Source organism: Plectropomus leopardus, chromosome 19, assembly GCF_008729295.1.
Source record: "Plectropomus leopardus isolate mb chromosome 19, YSFRI_Pleo_2.0, whole genome shotgun sequence".
In the NCBI taxonomy this organism is placed as follows: Eukaryota; Metazoa; Chordata; class Actinopteri; order Perciformes; family Serranidae; genus Plectropomus; species Plectropomus leopardus.
This window is the reverse complement of record NC_056481.1, coordinates 20208976-20223117: the sequence shown is the minus strand read 5'-3', so window position 1 is coordinate 20223117 and position 14142 is coordinate 20208976. Positions and strand designations below refer to the sequence as shown.

Sequence of the window (14142 nt, the reverse complement as noted above, 5' to 3'; positions counted from 1 at the left end):
GTAACCAGTGTCTGTCTTCGTCCACTCTTGTCTCTTCTTCCAGATGCAGAGCATGAGTGGAGAGGACCGTTTTGCTTCATCCAGGCCGCAGACCCCCAGCTCGGGCTAATGAAGGCCTGGAGGGATGGCGACTGCGACGGCGGTGGCGACGAATGGGCTGAGGAGGTGGAGCTCACCAAGCAAGCCGTGGAGGCCGTAAACCAGCTGCAGCCCCGGCCGAGGTTCATGGTGCTGTGTGGTGATCTGGTCCACGCCATGCCAGGTAGGAATAGAGAAACTTCTATAACATTTGTATTTTCCTAGTAATGCATGATATTATTACTGCTGGAGTCTCAAAATAAAGAGGTCGTCATTTAGTTTTTACCAGGTTAAGTCTTTGAAAAGAACTTATTTTTATGCGTGTCCTGCTGTTGCGTCGTGATGAAACACTGTTTTGAAGTGCATTCCCTTTTTTGCTCAACATTGAAGTACTTTCAACTTCTCTGAGCGATAAATACATGCTGAGCTCTGAGTGCTGTAAAGAAACACAGCAGCGAAAAGAGGTTCCTGCGGACAAACAAAGACACTGGCGTCAATCGGAGAAGCTGCCAATTATCCTGCTAATGTCGGAGGACATAATGTCACCACCCAGATGCCAGTGGCGCAAGTTTAAACTCTGCTCAGCCTCTTTCAGGAAGACCAAACGACTCCGAGCATTATCTGGTGGCATCTGGAACATTGCGCAAGCTAATGCAAATGCTGCATTTATTTCAGAGTGTTTGAAATGGCTCTCCCAAATTACAGATAACTGCAAACTATTTAGAAACACAAGCTGTGATTTCACGTACGATCCTCCGTTTCACCAATCAACTTGTTTTATGTCTCGTTTGTATTCAGCACTCCCAGACGCTGAGTGTTGACAGATTCGGCACCCACAGCTGATATCTTGTTTTTTATCAGGCAGATCAAAGGATGAGCAACGTTAGAAATGATCAACAGCTGCCACCCAAACACTGTTCAAGGATGTGTTATTCCATCAGCCATTGAACCTTTTACCCTCTCTGAAAACACCAGCTGACCTTTGAGATCTGTTGCCAGTGGATATAAGTTTTCTGAGGGCGTGAGGCTGCGTCCTGCTTTCATACACACAATATAGCTTTTTAATATGACCGACATCCCTTTCATTTTCATTTTCATTTTCATCAGTATGAACATAAAGGGATGAGGTTTTTGTGGAGACTGTGTGTTTATGTTCTTGCAGAGCAGCCGTAGCAGCACGCAGAGGGGTTGCAGTCAGGGTTACAGTCAGGGTTGCCAACATTTTAATTTAGTTTGGAGTGAGAAATTACTTCAGGTTTTACATGATCATAGTCAGGGTCATTGGGATCACAGCTCCATTTAAATTACAGAAAACCTCTGAAGGTTTTGCATTCTTGAATTTCATACTTTTGTGAAATGATCTTGTTGTAAATTGTTTTATGGCCGTTGGGAGAAGTTTGTCTTTAGTTTTTGAAAAAAAAAATATCATGATTTGGGTTCAAATGAAAACACTTTTTTTTTTCAGGAAGGGCTCTCTGACAGAATAATCCAGTTTTAATTATTTACAGTTTTTTTAAAAGATGTGTGGTTTTGTTTTTTTTTTTTTTTTTTTTTACATTTTATGTCCAAGAGCAAAAAATGGGTGACAGCTTTTTCTGTAATCTGCTGTGTGAAATGGGAACATGTTATTGTCTTGTATCAATCCCAGGCCCTAAATCGAATCGAATTGAAATCATCGTGGCAGACTTTGTGATACAAATATCGCATCTTTGTCCAGAGAATCGTTACATCGTATCGCGATGAAACGGTGCTCCTAAAGAACAGTCTAGCTCCTAAATACATTGTGGCAGATGTTGTTATCAATGTGGGCCGATAGAAAGAAATTAATGCGTGTATCTCCTTGGGCATCAGAAACTTGGAGGAGAAAAAACCACAAGCAGCACTGGCTGACCAATAATTATTCCTGCTGTTTATGTTTGGTATCTATGTGACCGCAGTAGTCCCGATTTGTAGCAACATTTTTAAGGAGGTGCACATCAGCTGCATGTGTCAGCAACATAACAGCGGACAGCAAATCCACCATAACGGATACTTGCAAGCTGAAAATGCAACACTGATGACGCTCCATCCTTTACCCACAGCATATTTAGCTGTAAGCTGTTTTAACTGCTGATTGCTTTTCATTTGCCAGCGGCCATCACTGCCTTTGCAGGGTGATTGATGTTGTTCAGTTGAATAGGTTAGTATTTAAACTTTCCACTTATCTGTATTTCATCAGGACTTTGTACTCTATATTTCAACCTTGTATTATTTTCTGTGTGCCAAAGTTAGATTGATCAGCAGTGTTAAACCTGACTCTCCTCGCTCTGTTTCCTCAGTGGGGTTTAGTTTGTGACCTGCTCAGCAGGACGTGACTTTCTGATCAGGAAGGAAAGCTGCTCTGAAAGGAGCTATTATCCAACTGTCAGATACATTTGTCATAACTGCAAAATGTAACAAGAGTTTTTTTTCTGACTGAAACCATCAAAATGCCATGCCATTTTTTTTTCTGTCATGTGATTCCGAATCAGCATGATAGTGTTACAGTATAATGTAGTGTGTAGTGAAATCTGAGTCTCATTGTCCGGATGCGGTCAGGCAGAATTGTTTCATATGTGACTTTGGTGCAGCAGCTCAGAGAATCAATGCATGCATGCACCTCTGGAAATAGTGGTTGGCATTTGACCTAAATATCTAATATAGAGGTGGATAGATGTGTATTGCTACATCGAATTATTTCCTGCATATCAAGAATGTAGCAAACATTCCCCACACTGCGTCCATCACTGCAGACTCTCAGTCATGTTGTTAGCAGAAGCTGAACGAGCTTCCGGACATTCATCAGTCTTTAAAGAGAATTGAAAATGTATTCTCAGCTGCCCTCTGAAGACATCCTGATCTAATTAACGCACTCTGTAAAGAACAGCAGCTTTGTACAGAATATTCCTCACTGAGGTGAGTTTGAACATCTGCCCTCTCTGTTTCCCAGCCACAGTCTGTAAACACTGGACTCCCCAAAGGCGGCAGCTGATATTTATCTATGGAAAAGCTCTTCTGGCCATTCTTAGGCAACTTTAGTTTCTGTGCCGATTAGGATTCAGGCATTGGTTTGACCAAAATAGCTTTAAATTCCCATCTAGTTCTTAAAATCAATAGAAGATAGTGGCTTGTGTTTTCAGGTGCTGCAGCTGGGAGGTAAGAAAGTGAATTCTCTGCCCTGTTAGTAAAGTCTAGTTTGTAAACATCGTACCGTCCTGTGACATCACGCAATATGCTATACGTCTGTATCCTCCTGAGACTCGTGGAGAACATGACACTGAGGCTTTTATTTCAAACAAGATAGATGCAGTTGATTTGAGTCCTGAGTGCTGTCAAAAGGACACCCTGGGCTTTGAGCTGTAAATGATGAGCCATTTGCTTTAGCATCATTGACTATGTTACCACTGTTGTCTCTGTTAGCACCATTAGCAGTGTCAGCACTGCTAGTGGTGTTAACATAGATAACAATGCTAAAAGGGGTTTTGGAGCTCAAAATTAGGCTGTTTACTCACCAGAGGGTAGACTTAATTTTTCTGCAGCAACAAGTCTGCCCAACGGGAAGCTGTTACCATCTGATCGCCAAATGAACTGCACCGCAAATGACGTCAACTCTTACCTGACCTCAGTTAGTGTGTGGTGCAGAGTGGTTGACCCACTGTCTGTCAGCAAAGCCAACAGAAAAAAAATTAAAAGTCAAGACATTTACATCACAAAATATTAAAATTTCACCTCCCCTTAATTGATAGCACTTTCATATGCAGCGCTAAAGCTCACTGAGTCTTAAATTTATTTAAAAAAAATCTTGGTCAAGTTTTAAAACATTGACTCTATGTGTCTGATACCTGTAGACATCCTGACTGTAATGTAGTGTTTGAGGAAAATATTTACCCAATGTCCACAACAAGGGTCAATGAATAATTTACATTTATGTAAATCTTAAGAAAAAAAATCTTTGTCATTTGTTTCTCACATCCCAAAAAAAACTAGATATTAAATCCTTTTTCTCCCGGGTCTCAGGAGGATATAGTGTGAAACACGTGGTTGCTGATTTTTTAAATGGTTGCAGGTGGAGACTACGAGTCATTTTATTCAGTCATTGGTGAATAATCTCTAACAATAGTGAACGTCGGTTTCATTCCACCAGTCTTATGCCGGGAGTTAGACATGTTACATATCCTGGAACAAAGACAGCAAGCTGACGTAGTTTGCCTCAACGGCAGCTGGTTTCCTCGTTTCACCAGATGCTTTCAGCGTTTTGCCAGACAAACTGATTTTCAGAATTGAGCAGAGTTTGGAAATAGTTGGTTACCTCCAGAAACGGCTGTTTGAGTAAAGGAAATAATCATTTTGCTGCTCATTTCCCACCTTGTTTGGAGCCGACACGCTGTGTTTGACTCACGCTGTGTTCACTTGTCGCTCCCTTCTGTTTCGGCAGTGACAGAGATATGATGATTAACCTGTAAACATGAGCCAAATAATTCCACTTATAAAGTAAAAGACCTTTAAAAGCTGTAGACGATACTCATATGTCTCAGACTGTGCAGCTTGGCAAGCTTTAGTGGCAGGCGGAAGTCTTAATGAAATGAGTAAGTATGGCGCAGCGTGCATGTTTCTCGATGTCCAGCTGCCTGATTTGATAACAGGGTAAGAGGACGAGCTGGCAGGACCCACTGCAGAGTTAATGTTCAGCAGAAAGAGCCGCGAGCCACCAACCGATGCAAACTACCTTTGCATGACAATTAGGGAGTAGCATGAGGTGCCTGCCTGGCTGCCATGGCCTCGAGGAACGGGCGCCGAGAGACAAAAGTAGTCTGCAGGTGAACCTCTCCATCTCTGCATGTCAGTGTCTCTCTGCGTTTGATTGGACTGTAATCCTTGATCCTGATCTAAAGATATTTTGGAGAATATTTGGATACATGTGGATCAGTACTGTATATCATATTTAAAATGTCCTTGGCCCCTGTTTATTTCGTTTGACTCAAGGCAAACTACACACATGCAACACAGACTTAGCTCAGCTTAGTCATAGAGCAACTCTTGCCTCCCTCTTCTCTTTTTTGGGTCATAACAACCACCAATTTTAGCTGCACAACGACAGTCATGAACACTCCTGGAGCTGTCTCGCCTGATCATCTGAGAGTCTCGCTGTAGGCGTCCAAGCAGGGTCTGGAATTAGCACCCGCCAAATGTGGGTAAATTGTTGGCAGTGGCGGTTAAAATCGTCATGCCATGCGCCGCTTTGGCAGACAAGGAAAGGGATTCGAAAGTCGCTTGTAACTGATGCATAAAAGCAAAGGTATTGGCCGTTGAAGCCTATTTGTTTAGATTGATGGTGGAAGTTCACTGAGTCCTTACCAAGGAACCATTAATTATAAGGGGCACACAAATACATACATGCTCACTTGTTACTGTTTCAAAGTCATGGCAATGGGGGCAGAGGAGAAGTTAAGTTGTTCAAGCAAATTTACATTGAAGGTTTATTTCAGCACCTGAATATATGCTGCTGCCTTTCAAGACCTAAAGTTTCTGTGTCTTGCATACTGACATTGGGGGCTGATAATGTATGCATGTACATGTTTATAATACCATCCCACTTTGTAAAATAAGCCTCCCCCAAAAGCCACAGTGTTATTCGAATACTGGAATTTACCAGCGGTAGAAGAAAAACTCAAATCTTTTACTTCAGTAAAAGTAGTAAAACAACTGTGTTAAATTACAAGTAGGGTTGGGTACCACGCTCGGTAATGTTTGTACCAACAGAATATGTTGGTACAACAGAGTACATCTTCATGTTAAATCCTTTTCTGACAAATTTTGGTCCCTGAATGTGCATCCGGTTTAGAACCTGGGTTTAGACGACGGGTGGAAGTGTGGTGAGGCACTGACGTAGAGTTGCAGCTATATACAGTGGTATGGAAATTGACAGATATCATACCATGTGCATTTGCTTACCTACTGTATTAAAGAAAATGCAACTGTATGGAGACTCTTACTATCATTTTATTCATTTTCAAAACGGAGACATTTTATGCAAGTTAGGCTTGGACAGTATCATGGTATTTAGAAATCCCAAAGGTATGTTTTTCAATACTGTCATAAATACAGGCACCCCTTTTTCTATTAAACCCATTGTATGTAGTGCACAGCATGCACCATCAAGGCTCTGTCTCCGGTCTCTGCTGGTGGCAGCTGAGCTGAAAGACACTGAGACACCTAGTGGTGGAGGGATAAGTTACAGATCTGTAAACAGCTGGTGGCTAGCAACGGCAAAGAGAGACAGTTAGAAATAACAACATGTTTTTTTACATCTACCTTTGTGAATGAAGGCTTTATTTCGACCAAACCAGAGCTGTTGATTTTACAGAAGTGATTTTTCTACCTAGATTACTAACAACAGTAACCAAGGGAGTTTGGGTGAGTTTTATTTTGTTTCTATTGAGTTTGAATGAAGTGTGTTTTAAGATGAGTTCAAGAGGCTGTTAAGCCTCTAGAGTCTTCTGTGACCGAAAGGTGTACAGTTGTATTTCTCAATTTAATATGGAACACAGGTGTGAGAATATACTTTTCTTAACATTTTGTGGGTCTCTATTGTGTATTCATTGTCTGAAAAGCTGAAAGTAAATAGCACAGTCAGGGCAGAGGGGTGTTAATGGTACACACTTATACTGTCATATACCGTATACCCAGGTAAAATTTTAGAAAAGTATGAAAAATTACAAACCGTCCAAGCGTAGCTGCCCTACTTTATGATTAGACTGCTGATGTGAATGAGTATGAATAGTTTGGAAGCAGGACCTCCAGTACTTGCCCTGCATGTGTGAAAAGGGCTTTAGAGAGGACCTCCAGGAAAACCCAGAGCAACTTGGGAGTATCAATCTGGCTTGGGAACATCTTGCAATCCCCCTGGAAGCCTTGAAGGGCATTCCTAAACTTCTACACCCCTTGATAGTCCAAAACCCACTAAAAACAAATACTGCCCTCAAGCCACTGGACGATCCCAATAGATTAACACACGCAAAAACTCCCAGCTCACCCACCACTTCCAAAAATTAAAATAAATGAATAAATATATCCGAAACGCATCCACACAGCAGTCTCTATCCTTTCCTCTCCTCCAGAGCCCCATGGAGAGTCCCATCTTATCTGCCTTCAATGGCAATTAAACAGGTTTCCACAGTTAGAGAGAGGGGACGGGGAAGTCCCAGGGCAACCTCTACTTCACCTTTATGAGTTTTACACTTTGCAGATACAGTTCTCCCTCCGTATCATGCGTAACATCCCTCACGAACCCCCAGAGACAGAGCTGGGATCCTTTGTAGTGCTCATTAGGAGAGTGTTAAGTCCAGCATGTTTCTCTAATCTAATCAGCTCCCCACCTCCTCCCTCGCTCACGCCCCCCTCCCTGCTCTTTATCCTCTTCATTTGTCAGCTTTGAAAATAAGTGAGGGAAAGACAAGAGAGCGGGAAAGTGAGTGAGGAAGTCCTTGAGATGAGAGAGCCTCTCGTGGGGGTTAGCTGGGACTGGAGAATAGACGGGGAATTGGGATTAAGGAGCATTCTGTCAGCAGAGGTCCGGATGACACAAAGATGTTGGGGGAGCAAACGCTGGCCGGCATGACCTAGTTAAGTTTGGGAGGAGGCTGATTGTAGCTCGTGCACCAGGCGATGGGAAGCACAAGTGATCCTCTCCATCCTGTGTGAATAAGAAACACGATGACCTCAAAAGAATAGTTTGGATTTTTTAAAGTGGGTTTTTATGAGGTACTTATCTATAGACAGTATATTACATACAGTTTAGAGAAGCAGGCTGGAGTCAAACATGGAAGCTCAGCAATATCATGCTGTTATGCTGCCTTGCCGTTGTGTAAAAGGTACAACCTCTAAATACGAGTACAGAGTTGTCTTCCCCTTAAGCCACCACAAGAGGTAGTAACAGCAGCGTAACTATGGTATAACAAGGACAGCTGGCTGGACGGGACCATGGATGGGATGGGTGTGACATTTTGACAAGTGTGTTGTGTGTTACCCACTGCAGGAGATTTAAAAATCAGCTATCAGCACTTAGCAGGTAACTCAAAAAAGAAGAACAGCAGCCGTAAATGTCTACAAATCGTGAAAGAAATGAGGTCCAGCAGCTCCTTACCCTCCAAGCAGAGGACGCAATCAGCCACCACATAAAAAGGATGCAAAATGATTATTATGGACATGTTATGTCACTGTTGACGCTTAGAAAGCGCTGTTGATGCGTTATACGTCACACTAGAGGCAGATGCTCATGTGTTAAACGTTACGCCTCTTTTGGTTCTGTGATGCCAGCATGCTGTCTGAAATCACACACTGGAGCATCATGATGTCCCCATTGTTTGGTTCTGTGTAAAAATGCAAAGAAGGCATAAAAAAGGTCTCTGTAACAGCTCTGTCGCACCATCTCTGTGTAAAAAAGGCTCCTGATTTCCAACAGAAAAATTAAGTTATAGCGCTCTCTTTAGAGCCAAAAAGTATTTTGAACACACTGCCTGTCTACTGCCGCCTTGATTAGTTATTGCATTTGTCTTATTCTGTCAGTTTTGTGTGTAAAAGGGTTTGTTCAGATTCATCGGCTCCTGTGTTCAGTGATGTTAAAACACTGTTTTTCTGTATGGAGTCTGGCTTTGAAAAGAGCATAGAAGTGGAACTGAAGCCGTTAATGGCTTCTGCGTCAGAACAGGCTGCCTGATGAAAAAGGAAGGCATTGAAAATACCCTAAATATAGCATTCACTTAACATCCAACAAAGATGGACTTTGATGACATCATGAAGTAGCATTGGGTCACTTATTGCAGATGAAAAACTGATGAACAGATGAACATGACTCAGATATCATGTTCAGAGACAAGGAAATACATGAAAGTTTAAAGTTACGTTAGGGGACAAATTCAGCCATGTGATAGTGCTGGGCTGTTATCTGTTGTCAAAATAATCAGACGGAAAATACCTTTTATGAGCATGTTGAACGTTGTAACGTTAAAACCCTGCCGTACGCATTAGTGACCTGTCTCCACTTTTACTACTAATGCTGCTTTTTCGTCTTCTGGTTAATGGCAGGTGGTAACTGGCATTTAAGGCGCATTATCGTCCTTCTCTACAGGTGCGTGGAGGTTTAATTATATTTAGAATTTATCCAACATTTAGGAACATTATATTGACATAATTATCATTATTGATACTGCCAGAACTAACAATAACACAAACTAACTTATCAAGGCAGCGTGAAAATGCTCTCAATATAGTCTTCACTTAAACTGCGAGTATTTTTTAGGTGGGACTTTTTTGGTGGCTATACTCTGTTTTGTTGCTGACCTGTCCACAACGGTATATTGCGTAGCTTCTGTGTCGGACTCCAACCTGCTTCTTCAAACTGGGGGCGTGCTGACTAACAATGACTCCATGCGCTGTACTGTCTGTGGTACCCCATTCAACCCACTTTAAAAATGTGCAGCTATCCCTTTAATGTTTTTGTTTAATTGATTGTTTCAGAACAACTACAAGAACAAACAGAACTCTTCCTCCACACTAGATTCAATTCACGTGGATGCTTCAAATAGATTCATCAGAATAAATGTGTTTGTGCGCGGCGTCACACTTGCAAATGAAGGTTGTCAAAATAAGGTATGAGGCATGAGACCGCAGCTGCTCGCTAAAGAAAGGAGACAGAAGAGAGGGAAAGATGGAGAGGAGAGAGACAGACAGGAAAGCAGAGTGTGAGAGTGAAGCAAAGGAGGGAGAGTGAGAGAGAAATCCGTTGGAACAGAAATACAGTTGCCAATTTCCTGTCGCCAACAGGCAGCAGTGTTGACAATACCAGTTGACAGCCAGCTTCCCCTGGCCGCCACCCATTCATTCTGTATTGTAAATAAACAGTTTAAGGGGAAATGTCAGCTGGGAGACGGAAGTAGCTGCCCCGGCTATAATATCTCTTTCCTCCTCCCCACTGATGCAGCAGCCCAGTTGCCAGGCAAGTGACGGACACGGCGAGTAATGAGGATGGCACACACAACCTGCTCTGTTGGGGCTGACAGTAACAAGGGCTGACGCCGCAGCGTTTAAAGGTCCCCAAGGCCTCAAGGTTTAAACCCCACACTTACACCATCTACTGTCCCACTGAGCATCTGAAATAGATCTCACTGCGCCCTATAAATGCAGCACATCACAGCGAGACGGGAAAGAGACGTGGGAAAATGGATGGCGGCCATGTTTGGGTCTAAATGGTGCAGCCATGGAGATGACAAGGAGACTTGGATGCAGGCTCTGAAATTCTCTTCTTCACCGCCTGCTGCTGTGGCAGGCGGTGAAGAAGAGTTTTTTTTTCTTTTTTCCTGCCACTCTAAAATTATATATACCACTTCTGAAATCTACAGTCTGCACTAAATGAAGGAATAACATTTAAATCAGCCCTGAACTTCTTGCCAAACCCTGTTTAAACTCAGAAAAAAAGGAACAAATAGATGATTAGTGTTACACAGCCAAATCCAATATGATTGCCATAATTCTGGGGCGGGCACTGAGCCTGATAGACGCCTCTCTGACACCTGCGACATGTCAGCGCGTCTCTCGTATCACGTCTCAGTCTTAATAGCAGTCATAGCACTGATTTCCCTCTGTTTTTTGACGGCAACCTCCACAAACTGTCGGCAAGTGGAAAATCCAAACTAAAATTATTTCGTGTTAACTCTGCTCTAAGGATTCAGCTCGGGACATTTTCAGTTTTATAGTGACAGTACACAGGATGTTACAGTTTACAGTACTTTGGATGCATATTTTATTGTAACAAAGCTTTGCGTGTGAGAGGTTGTGGGATGCATTTAATATGACTTCATCCGAGCTCCCACCTTGTCATGAACTGTAGGCCAGTGCCGCATCAGCACAAGCTGTCAGCGCCAGTACTGTACAGGCTCGAGTTAGTCACATACACAGAGGTCCCGTACACGCTGGAAAATACAGTTGTTTAAGTGTAGAAAATGTATGTGACAGCAAGACCCCACACACCGAGGCCTGTGTGCAGTCTGGATTGAGAGAAGTGCTTACAGTGTTGGACAGGCTCAAGGAGAACCTGCCAAAGTCTGCTGTCAACATTTGAGAATCATAGTGTTGAAATCTCATTAAGTGAACGAGGCCTTTCAGTCAGAGCCCTGGAGAGAGCGCAGAGCCACATTGTGTTTTTATTTCTGTATACACTGCTCTGTACATATATTGCTTTTTCCAAAAGAGGGAAGCAGGGTAAGAAAATGTATGCATGAAACATCATTTTTTCATACAATGAGCCTTCATTATGTATCCTGCTTATTTATGAAATTAACTAACCTGCAGCAGTTAATTACTCTTTTGTGCATGCTGACTTTTTCATGCCTCTGCACTGGTGATAGCTGTGGCCAGAGGCATTGTATTTTTGGGTTGTCTGTTGGTCAGTCCATCCATCCGTACCTTCGTCTCATTCTAATGAATGTAATATCTCAAGAATGCCTTAAGAGAATTTCCTCAAATTGGGCACAAATGTCCACTGGGACTTAAAGATGAACTGTTTAGATTTTGTTGGCCATTAGTCAGTGGAGGTCACTGCAACCCTATCCTTCGCATTCTAGTGGACGTAGTTTCTTGAACTTTTCCGGGGAGTTTCTTTAAATTTGGCACAAACATCTACTTGAACTCAAAGTTGAAGTGATTAGAATTTTATGGTCATAGGTTAAGATCCCCATGCCCTTGCAAACATCCCATTTTCGTTAATGGGATATCTAAAGAACACTTTGAGGGAATTAACTAAAATTTGGCACAAACATCTACTTTCAGTCAAGGATTGACTGACTAGAATTTCGTGGTTGAAGGTTGATGCCGAGATGGAATGGAATTTCTTCAAATTTAGCGCAAAGGTCCACTTGGACTCAAGTGAACTGATGAGAATTGGGAAGTCAAAGTTGAAGTTGACTGTTACTTTGTCTGTTGTATTCTCGTGAATGCAATATCTCAGAAACGTCTTGTGGGAATATTTACGAATTTGGCAAAAACATCCACTTTGAATTAAGGATGAACTAATTAGAATTTAGTGATCGAAGGTCACTGACCTTGTGTCCATCTCAATCTTGTGAACACAATATCGCATTATTTTGGGATTCCCTTAAATGTGGCACAAACGTCCACTAGAACACTTTTCTGGCCAATGCCCAAAGTCATATCTCTGATCAGATACCGAACTGGTGACACTTATCTTGAGACTGCACTGATTAAATAGATCTTCTGTGCTACCGGGGGTAAGATGTGTGTGAACCATTTATTTTTCCAGACACTGATGTAAACTGCAACTGCAGCTTGACTGGTGTGCAGACGCATACAGCTGCAAAATAAGCAGTCTACACTTTCCAACTGCATCAAGATGTATGTATCTAAACAACCCTCAAAGATTAACCTGACAGTGCCTTGGTCCTTACTGTCATGCCCACAACCACTCCCCATTTATCTAAAGCAAGGTGTCTCAGATGCAGATTGATGGTGCACTGTATGGTGGAGGATTGGTTTACGCTGTGTACTGCTGAAGGATGATTCATGGAAATGTTAGCGGATGGCTGTAGTTGAGGGCGGGCAGCTGGAGGTGTGAGGAAGCAGAAGGCAGCGCAGCGTCCCTGCTACTCTCTGTGGACAACAGTGCTGTTTTCTTCACATTTATGTATCCAAAAAAAGTCAAATGTGGCTGCCTGGTCTCGTTGAGCACCACCCTGCTTTCAAAGGCACTTAATGACATACATTCACACTTGGATGGTGTCAAGCATCAAACATGTTTTCTGTTTTTAGCCAACAAGGTCCCTTTTAGATTTATCTAAGCTCGTTGGAGAAAGTGACCTCATAGCAATAAAAAACTCCACTTGAGAATAAACGGCTCAAATCTGTCGAAATCCAATTGTCTGTAAAAGCCGGGGGAGTTGAGAGCTATCAGCTGCAACAATTGCAGCAGCATTTCAAATGACAACCTCTGTGCCCCCGACTCTCGGTCCAGCTTCATTAGCATGGCTGCCTTTGTTTGTATATAATTGTGGCTGCAGTCAAATATTGTGATTGTGTATAATCAGTCCACATTGTTGTGGCCTCGGCTGTCACTGTTTTCCTTCAGACTAGTTTCAGACTGTCAGCTCCCCGGAGCACAAACTAACCATCATCCACTGGACACCCCTTATCTTTTTATTTATAATCATTCATAACCACAGACTGTATAAGCAATGGACATAGCTACCATGACGTCGCCCATTAGTTTGTGGACTCGTGTAAGAAACCTCCAGTTTTACATTTCGGCCATTGCCATCTTTGCTTTCAGAGCCAGAAGTGACCATATTTGAGCAAAAGGGAGGAACTATGGCGCTGTGCATAAAGGGTGCAAATGTGGAATCGTGGAGACAGAATTGTCTTGCAGCGAAGGTAGTATTAACGCCAAATTAAGGTCTGTGTAAGAGGAACAGCCAGCAGGAAGGGATCAGAGACAGCAACCACTTTGCGTCCACATTTCTTGCATGCTGGAATTCTTTTGTTGAGGACAGTGCACTGTTCATTATAGGCATATCCAAAATGAGCCCAAACAGCTGATTTCAACTTTTTCAGGCAGGGATGAAGGGTGTTAAGGGGCGATCACACTGAGACCTATCGCGCCAAGCGCAACCATTCCAAAGACTTGGTAGTGCATCTAGAAAAACAGCTGGGATCGCCTGTGGTGCGGGGCTGCGTGTGCATGGCCAAAAGTGACATTGACCAGCAGTGCGACTCTGCGCCTTTAGTGGAAAAGTTGAAAAACTTTTAACTTTTATGTGCGCCCAAAAACCAGAAAAATGTGTAGCGCAGCAGCAAGAAAGGAGCACTGGTATATTGTGAAACAGGTATACTGCTGGACCCTATGTGACGTCAGCATTCTGTTAGGAAAAGTGTGTTTTGTTCAATTGTTAATGGCACAGTTTCAATACTTTTCTCAATTATTATGGTTTATTGACTTCCATAAACGTTTAGCTTAGGTTGTACAGATTTTAGGGATATGAA

The 14142-nt window shown here is 42.6% G+C and overlaps 1 protein-coding gene across 1 annotated transcript in view; it reads left to right on the top strand.

The window, feature by feature from the left end:
- Positions 1 to 14142, top strand: part of cpped1 (calcineurin-like phosphoesterase domain containing 1) — a 44370-nt gene that overhangs the window by 6197 nt on the left and 24031 nt on the right. The window contains exon 2 of the mRNA XM_042507872.1: positions 44 to 262. Within this exon, the coding sequence (XP_042363806.1) occupies positions 44 to 262 (219 nt within the window). The remainder of the gene's footprint in view (positions 1 to 43; positions 263 to 14142) is intronic.